General features: G+C 32.4%; 2 protein-coding genes across 2 annotated transcripts in view; both read right to left on the reverse strand.

Moving 5' to 3' along the window:
- Positions 1-5,805, reverse strand: part of LOC131847025 (calcyphosin-like protein) — a 92,465-nt gene extending 86,660 nt beyond the window's left edge. The window contains exon 1 of the mRNA XM_059196466.1: positions 5,733-5,805. Coding sequence (XP_059052449.1) covers positions 5,733-5,805 — 73 coding nt within the window. The remainder of the gene's footprint in view (positions 1-5,732) is intronic.
- Positions 2,151-3,918, reverse strand: LOC131847028 (uncharacterized). The gene has a single exon (XM_059196470.1). It carries the CDS (start codon positions 3,597-3,599, stop codon positions 2,955-2,957), a length of 645 nt encoding a protein of 214 aa, XP_059052453.1. The 5' UTR covers positions 3,600-3,918; the 3' UTR covers positions 2,151-2,954.
- Positions 5,806-9,981: the final 4,176 nt, after the last annotated feature.

The raw sequence follows: 9,981 nt of genomic DNA on the forward strand, positions 1-9,981 counted from the left end.
CGTTCATGTACAAACAGTGATCAGTTGCACTTTTATTATATCCTATACCTCCAATATCTATATTTATATATATTTAATAATAAATAAAAAAAAATATAATTGACGTGTCTGTTTGTAATTTCAAATTAACAGCTTTTCACTAATTGAATACGGTACATACATAAAAAAACTAATTATAAAAAAAAATTATCTGTCTATTTATTTATTTTTTCTAATCTCTGAAACGTAGATCGTAGATCGATTTTGACGCGACTTTCACTCGTAGATAACTAATGTTATAAGGAGTAACTTAAGACTCTACTTTTTTTTTAGAAATTTTCTTTCTTTTAATTCCACGTCTTTAGTCGCACGACAGATCTAGTAAATAATATTTTTTGTGATATTGATTAATGTAAGTAAAATAATAAATATATGTGAATATTGGAATATATTTGGTATAACGGTAACCTATTCCCGACTCAGAGAAACGGACTTTGATGGATTGATTCCACCGGCAGAAAAAAACATGTTAACTTATTTATTACTGATGTGAAATGTATCCTCGGAAACAAATTGGTAGCGGCAGGATGTATATAATGAGATATCTCCTAAACGACAATAGGAATTTCCCATTTAGAATTCCGAATATTTTGTATAAACGCCATAATTGGAACCATTTTGAATCGAGTTTTTATAAGACTTATTTGTATAGGTAAACTAGCTTTTGCCCGCGGCTTCGCTCGCGTTAATTTATCCCCTTAGGGGTGGAATTTATCCAATCAAAATACTGTCTTAGGAGATGCCTACGTCATAGTAGCTTTATGCATGCAAAGTCTCAGCCCGATCGGTTTAAAATTGACAAACTTTCAACCTCTATTCTATCCCCTTGAGGGAAAAATTATTCAAAATAATTTCGTAGCGAATGCCTACGTCATAACATCTACTTGTATGCCAAATTTCAGCCCAATCCGTCCAGTGGTTTGGACTGTGCGTTGATAGATCACTATGTCAGTCAGTCACCTTTGAGTATGTAACAAAGTTTTCGTCTTTGTTTCTCCACGTTTCTATATATAGTAATTTGCACTTTTTAGAGAAGGCGTAAATGATTTTGATAAATCTAGCGTGTCAATTCGATTTATTTCAGAAGGTTTATATGTACAATATATAACTATACGACTCCGTCATATATATAAGTGTGCAGGCGAGTTGGTTCGCGAGTTTATTACAACTTAAACATTGTAAAGATCGCGTTTCATATATGAAAAATGTTCACCGGAAAATTATGTTAGTTTTTCAGTTCTCGTAGCAAGCGTCTACACTTTTCTAAAGTAAATATCCGCCAACATTTTTACCTGCCGGTGTGGTCTTGTTCACGTAAAATACTTTACTTTATTTATAGATATCTCGTCACTCGAACATCGATCCCCGATTTCTGGGCACCGACCCGCACCACTTGATGCCTAAAGGACTTTTGATTTGGGTTTTAAATGGACTCCTCCGTCGATGGACGTTTGTCTGCCCCGTTAAATTGATGGACCCCGTCAACGACTGTAGCTTTTAAGACAATGGGATTGAACAGCAAAATGTAGGTTAAAATGGAGTGTTGTGCTTGTAATGAACGATTTTATATCTTATTTCAAAATGTGTTCTTTTACTAATATTAAATAAAAGTAAGTTTTGTTTGCTATATACTTGGCAATACCTTATCTGTATTGACTTAAGAGTGTAATCGCTATTAAAATAAGTACTAACAATTTTCCTTTACAACATACATATGTGACATGTCAGCTTTTATTAGATTTATGGAAAATTGAGACCCAGGGTATATAACATGTCAGTCGATGTCCTCCGACTAAGATTTCTTTTACAACATTAAATAAAACACATCTATCTATGTAGATATATGTATAAGACATTTTACAAAATAAAAGGAAATTTGTACAGTCAACTATAAATAACTGTCCATGTGTTTGTAAAGTCCTATAAAATATTTCAAGTATAATAACCTGAAATAAATAAGACATTAGCAGTAAGTGTGACAGTTTCATTGACGTTGTTTCCAATGACTACACAGTTCAAATATCCCTTTAGTTTGTAGCATGAACCAAACGTACTGTTAGAATGATGGTGCTGTAGGATTATTATACATGAGTGTTAGGGTGTCCCTTATATGGGTGAAAAATTTTTTTTTTCAGATATCGAAATGCATACCCCTTAATTCTTTTTAAATTACCTAAACTTAATCAAATACAAAATTTTATCTTTATATGTCAACATTAACCCGTGCCGACAGAGCCTTGAATATTTTAAAAATCGTTGTCTTTAACGCTTATCGTTGTGTATGTGTAATAAAATGAAATAAAATGTTTAATAATAATAATCAAAGAAAAAGTTAGAATATAGTATTTATTAATCAAATGAACATCACAAATATTTTCTTTTAAGGATCTCTTTTTTACAGTCTGGATACAGGTTTCTATGCTCTTGTACACAGAAAACTTTTGTACGCAGCAAAAACTGTTTTTGATATTCTTTTGCAGTGACTAAGCCATGGAAATCTGACATAAGTTTTACAGCTCTTTTAGCTGTATCATTCACGGCCCTTAAAGAAAGAACTCTTGTTTTAGCCTGCAAATAGGTTACATCTTCGTCCCATGCAGAAACGGTTTTCTTTAAGAAGTCTGTATCCATATTTAAATGAGCAAATAAATTTGTGCTCTTGACAGACACAAAATCATTTCATGATTTTCCTGCAACAAAATATAAGATGTATTATTATCAGTTTATTAAGGTGGATATAAGATATAAAACTATTTTATTTTTAAATTAAACTTAATACGGTTTTTTTATTACATTTATCAGTCAGGTCAGGTCTAGACCAACCAAATATAAAAATATGATAAACGCGACAAAACCGAATTAAATTACAATGTGTAACAATAAAAAAAACATACTAAAATAAATGTTATATATTTCTACTTACCATACAAATAATCAGACATATCTTCTTTCGATGGAATGTATCTTTTTACAGAATCATATAAACTATCTCTTTGTAAGTTCGCTACAATATTTGTCTTAGTTTGTTCATCTACTTCATCATCAAAGAGTGATAAAACAGCTATTTCTTCTGACAAGTACCAAAGATGTTGACTAAACTTGCTCAGGGCAGCTTTGGAGATCTCTTTATTAACAGTTTCATATTCCTTAAGACTTTTTAAAAAGCGCAAAGCTTGATTTGGGGCCTTGACTGTCAGACTACATCCAATCCATGGTTTTACATATATAACTGCAATGAATAAACAAATATCTTGAAGGGCTCTTTTATCCTTGGCGCTAATTTTGAATTGAGATTGCAACAAACATATTTTCAAGGAGTAAATGGTTCTAGCCATCCACCTAGCTTGATGCATTGCTCCAGAAAGTCTTATTTTAATATTTTTCTTTGACGATTTATTTATCGGGAACTCATCACAGCTGAGATCTAGGGCTTCTACTACAGCCTGAAGTATATAGACAGAGTCCCTTATGCTTAATTGACATCTATCTAAAGTGGCAACTACCTTAGGAGTGACGAAATCTTTCCTTCCTCTTTTTGAAGTAGTTACAGAACTTACCATTTGAGATGTTGATGGCAAGGGTTCGTTCAGGCTTTCGTCAGAGCTGGTATTGGGATTGGGATTTTCTTGCGTTGCTATAAAATCTTGTGTAGTTAAAGATGACGATAAACTTTTGGAACATCTTGTCTTTTTTTCTCTTCTTTTAATTTTCTGTCTTGTTCTTTTCTTTCTCGGCTAACTTTTTATCTACTCCCGCTAAACATCCTAGACGCCCTGGTTCTCTTTGTTTTTGTAAAAATATTTTATCTTCTTCTATTTTTATCCAGTCCAAAGTATTTGCGTGTGCTATATCGAATAAATTATCTAAATTATTTTGAAAGTCCTCCTCACGGCGCTTGTAAGCAGCTGGCGTTTTTTTTTTTGAATTTTTTTGTAACTCTCCAAGCACGATGAACATCGACGAGTTTTTTTACACAGTTAGGCACAGGTCTGGTAGGGATTCTAGCTTTTTCCCAGAATATAATACACTCTCGAACGGCAAGATTTGCGCTTACATTAATAGTCAATTTAACTTAGCGAATGTTAAAAAAGAGGACTGCAAGAACGTGACGACGGTAGACGGTAACTTTGCTCCAGTAATTTGATGGTTCACGTCACCAACTAAGAAAATACTTTTTTTATTGCTTCTTAATTCCACTGCCATTTTTTTAAACATAAAAACAATATGTTAATGACGAGAGTTACTGTGAACAAATGGCAAATACGATGGGTGCGCGCCACTAGTTCGGCGTTATTTGTATGAACATGTTTCGATGCAAGTCGGCACGGGTTATCGTTCTCCAAATTATATAAAAACGTATTTTCGAGTGTTTTAGGAACATATGAACAAAACTAAGACCTATGCATTAAAAAATAAAAACTTTGAAAAATAAGGGACACCCTAATGAGTGTACACGAAATCTAAATCTTCTCAATCCTAAAACACAATTAGTACCGTGACTAGACACAATCCTATTTATATTTGAGTCAATTTAACAGGCTGTTGTTGTATAACTTATTAATGCCGGCCTAAGGCGAGTGGAGGCAGATTTTGCAAATTTGTGCCTCTTGAATAATAAGAAGCTCCGACTGTCAATGACTGTATTATGGGTTTACGGACTATATTATGGAGCGCTTTGTTTATATTCTGGTACTTTGCAGGATAAGGTGCCGCTTCTCATTTGTTGTATTACATTATTTATCTGTTGCTTCTCATTTCATATTTTGTGTATTTTAATGCAAATTAAATTTTGTAGTGAAATCTTGAAACTTCTCCACTTTCGTTATAAATGCTTGAGATATAGGCAACATTAATAATTTTAATGAATGCAACAAAAACAACCCAGAGGTTTTTATGTAATATATAATACAATAATTTATATAATACAATGTTTTATACAATAAGAAATAGCAAATATACAAAGACAACTATACAAAGATCACAATAGATTACACAGATAATAAAGAATATCATCAAGAGATTAAGTGTTTACAATACAAAGCAGTGGGTTAACCCCAGTTCCTATCATTCCGACATCTGAATAGCTTGTCAATTTTCCTTTAAATTTGATGTCAAGGGAGTTGTACCGTGGTGCACAATCTCATCTAATTCAGCAAGAGTGCATACATACATACCGACGTTTACTTATTACACATCCCAAATACACAGTATTTTTTGGATTATCAAGAGCTTGACAAGAATTGTGTAACATTTAATTCAGAAGGGAAAGGGGATTGTAAGTAATTTGGACTGACGTCCACATTGCTAGCAATGTACTATATAAACCTCCACGCGGTCCCTCTGAACACCATCGTGATACATTTCTGGTGAATTTATCAAGATAAGCTAACTGACCTGACCTCATGTTCTTCTTATCGTCCTCCACCGATTCCTCGTCAGCGTAAACCACAGGCGGACGCACTGTTCCATTAATACTCATTAGAAAACATTGAACTCAGACACAAAATGATATTTTACATGTAAATTATGAGCATTTTAGTCATTTGAATAAATCTATGCCCTAATATGTGCTTCTATTGGAGAAGATAAATTAGATCTACAGTAGATGCTAATCTACAGGAGAGACTTAAGTCAGCAGGAAACAATCAACGAATAAAGTAATGATTATGATGAATTATTATGTATAGACTCACGATCTTTTGGCGCCGCTCCGCTCCATCCCACCAAAAGACCAGCCAACAACACAACCACTAATCTGGACGCCATTTCTGCACTACATTTATTTACTTAAACAGCTTTATATATAGGTGACCGTGAACACCCACGATCCATCATTAACTCTATACGACACGGCCTTGGCAATTGAACAATATACGTGCCCGTATTGTCATTTGAAGCATTGTCCTAGAGTACGCTTTGACCCACTGGTACTGTAGGTGTCACGCTGTAGGATCTTTGTAATTTAGCTCCTGACCCACACAAACATGCTTATTTAGTGTGACTAGCTGATTATATCCGTGATAAGTAATGTGATGATACAATTGAAAGGCTAACTGGAGAACTACTTGGGAAAAGATTTTTAGTAATGTGGAGTACTATAATAACCCTATATATATATATATGTCATGTCAGATTTACCTTCATTCGTTTCCCCCTGGAAACAATAGTGAGAATACCTAGTCAATTTGCCACAATGATCTAACTGACCTGATCTCGTGTTCATCTTATTATCCTCTACTGGTGCCAGTATTCTATTCCATTATCAGCCTATAAAAAAAACCATAGAACTACTATAATATTACACTAATTGTAAGTTCTTCCATGGGAGTATTAAAAAGAGTTCGAACTGCAGTTTCTGAGATTTGAGCTTTCAACCAAACAAACAAATGTTCTCAGATTTATAATATTAGGTGTACATATTGGACATGATACATGCTACCTACTTTAATGTGATCATGAATAGCCACCGTTATAGTGAAAATACCTAAACCGTTTAGACGAGAACCCCCAAACTAATACGACACCCAAGCCATAGGGCAAGATCACATTATAAATTTTGTTCGCCGTAGATATTAGTTACTCAGAATACGTTTGGCAGCCACTCTCAGCTCAATGATCAGGAAATTTGTCAAGTTTAACTCAGACAAATGTCGGTCCAGTAAATCGTAATAAATGACAGGTTCCAAAAAGTAAAGCCTGTGTACATTGAAGAGGAACGCCAAATATCTTTTCTTATATTATATATTAGTAACAACACAAAATTACAGTATTTGCCTCGTCATAACGATTTTATTGCATGTGTATTAAGAATTAAAGATATTTATATAACTAAGTTTATACTGATATAAAAAATATATAAACCGTATAATATAAATAATTTACTATGTCATTGTTTATCGACATCTATTTCTACTGTTATTCTTCAGTCTTTTTCAGGTTGAGTATGGTGCGGTGCATTCACCAGAAAGGGCATTTCTCAGTGTGCGTTTCCGTCAAACAAGTATATAAAAAGCTTTTGTTATTTATTATCTGTTGCTGTACACCCAACTCAACAAATTTGTCCGATCGTGCGGGAACTGTAAAAAAGAAAAATAGTTGTTAATACTCATTACTTAGTATAAAAAATACTGTACATACAGCTATGATGAGTGGTGCTCCGTATCACTTTAATAATCTGTGGCGACGCGACGTACGCTTCGTGCGCGGGAAGATAAAAAATAGACTTGATGCACTACTTTTTCTGCAAATGTTGTTTTGCATTGTATATTATTTTACAACTTAATTTCGTAATATTTGGTTGTTATATAATGAAATTGAATAAACTTAGCGTATATGTCATACTACTATAACGTATGTTCTTGCTCTCTATCTAATATCACGAGTACAATTCAACTTGTATTTAATCTATGCCCTTCTTAGTCTAATATACTTGATGTAAGTATCTGTACCAAATTTTGAAACATAATGACATGAATTTAGATTTTTTTTCTATTGTAGGTACACAGTAATAAAAAATAATGGATAATCATTAAAGTAATACAAAATTACTGCAAGTTCGTGTTTGTGTTGTGCATGTTTGAACCGGCCTTAGTCCACGCGAATCGATACAAATGCGTTGGCAACCATCTTTTGTTGTTAGGGGATGTAGCCCCCTTGCAAACCACCCCAACTGCACAGATACGTGTTGCTTGCTGCGCTGCGAAGCGTTTTTACTCAATTTTTAACCTTAAGATCAATGTTTAATGATATAATGAATAATTTGGCGGTTAAAAGGTCCAGCTCGATAGGAGATGCGTCACGAGTTTTTGCGTACTTTGTGGGTTTTCCATACTTACTTGTGAAGGATATGTTGGATTGTTCTGTTAAGTTTGATTGTAATTTCTTTTGTTACGCAATATATTCGCTATATCTGTAGTCTATAGTCGTCAAAAGAGTAATCTCTCGTATTCACATACTAATTTCCTCACGTCTCCTGCATTTTTTTATCCAATAGTTTCATTTCTCTCTTTTATGTTACATTGTGACTATATATATATTTGACATAATCTTTTTATTTAATTTACTTACTAAGTATCATGATATAAGTGGATGAAGTAAGGTTTATATTTTTTATTAAAGCTTTAATACACAAATACAGATGCATATGGCGTACTTAACACTTTGAGGTATTTTTTCTCAGTTAACCATTGGGCAAAAAAGATTTATGTGGGCAGTGCATTAAAAAAAATTAAAAATATGTCATTCATTCATTTATAATTTAAGTGCGACGCTCTCGTCGGTCCACTTTCTACAACTTCCATCAGACTCTTTAAACCTTGATACGACACGACTCCTATAAAAAAATAAGTATATAATTTAGAATTAACAATGTAAAAACAAACTATGAGTCTGGTTTAATCGAATCCATAATTATATATAATATTATTATATGTAATATTAAATATACAATTAGGTATGTAGGTAAGAAGCGCACTTATTGGCACTCTATGGTGACTTGAATCGGAATTTGACATAAAATAGATAGACACACATCCACACTACAGATGCATGCACTGGCTGCATATTTTATTACTGTTTGCCTCTCAATCATGAAACAGAGCATGTTGGAATAAAAGGGAACATGAGAACATGACGGCACGTTGGCGATATGTGGTTCAGTAATTAATATAGGTACTCAGAATGTACCCTATATCATGTCGAGTCAGTTTTTAAATACACACAACACAGAGTAATCAATAAATAAAGTCTGTAATATAATGTTCATAAGAAACAATAAATAATATAGTTTCAATTCAAAGTTTTGAGTTTTTTAATTATCTGATATAAATTATAATGAATTTAATATGTATGTACGTTATTAAAAATATCTAACAAATTCCTGGTCTCTCAAACAATTACACATAAGACATTGTCATAATTATTTGGTTACAATTAAGTAATCGCTAATACTAGAGTGACAATATTTTTATAGATTTTTCTTAATTATTTGCAAATGTATTATTTTATAATTTTTATAATATCTAATAAATTATGTATAATGATATCTCAATCTGAGAGAAATATCTATAATAATATATAATTTATTTTAAAATATCACTTTAGAATTTTAAAACTGAATGTATTAAAGTAGAATATGATTTAAAGTTATGTATTAAATATGGTTTATTTATTGGTCTGGAAATTATTTATGACAATGACGGTAATGGACAGTTAAAAGTTACATTCAATCACCTCCTGTCATGGCTTTCCGGCTATAAATACAATTCTATTTGTTTTCAATAAAGTTTTATTCATTTTTCCCCAAAATATTTTCTGAACGTTCCTGTTTAGACGCAGAATTTACTAGTAAAATTTTATATGAGTAGGTTACTTTAAATTTAACCTATTTTGTATGTATTTATTTCTCGATTTCATAATAGACATTATTATCATCTTTCACATCATCATCTATCATCACACACGCTTTCGCTGACTGTATTTTATAATATTTTTTTGCAATAGATAGAGTGATTTAAGAGTAAGTTTTATGCGTGTAATACATGTACATCCGTGCGCTGCAGGGCAAAAGTCGAAACTAATTTAAAAAAATATAATTGTTTGTTATTTCCAGCGATATATATGCAACATATATTGGACTCATTTTAAAGTATATCTTGTAGTAAGCTGCATTATCAGCAAATAAGATAACCTATACAGCTTATCACGTAGGCAAGGAACAATGCAGGCCGCCGACATTTTTACATAAATTAAGAAACCACAACTGGATTTAAATTCTATAATTGGATAAGAATTACAGTAATAGACCATTCCAGCAATAAGAAAATAAAATCATAACATAAGCATAGTGCTATACAAACACCTATATAGGAACAACAATGCCCATGAATAGGAAGTCTATGTAATATCTATATATATTCTAGTGTAAATGTAAAAACCTTTTCC

The sequence above is a fragment of the Achroia grisella genome, unplaced genomic scaffold (genome assembly GCF_030625045.1).
Source record: "Achroia grisella isolate CSIRO2021 unplaced genomic scaffold, CSIRO_AGI_Agris_v1 utg515, whole genome shotgun sequence".
Lineage (NCBI taxonomy): Eukaryota > Metazoa > Arthropoda > Insecta > Lepidoptera > Pyralidae > Achroia > Achroia grisella.

What these genes read in the sequence shown, in the direction of transcription:
- LOC131847028 (XM_059196470.1), bottom strand. Translation starts at nt 3,599, where the DNA reads ATGGTAAGTTCTGTAACTACTTCAAAAAGAGGAAGGAAAGATTTCGTC.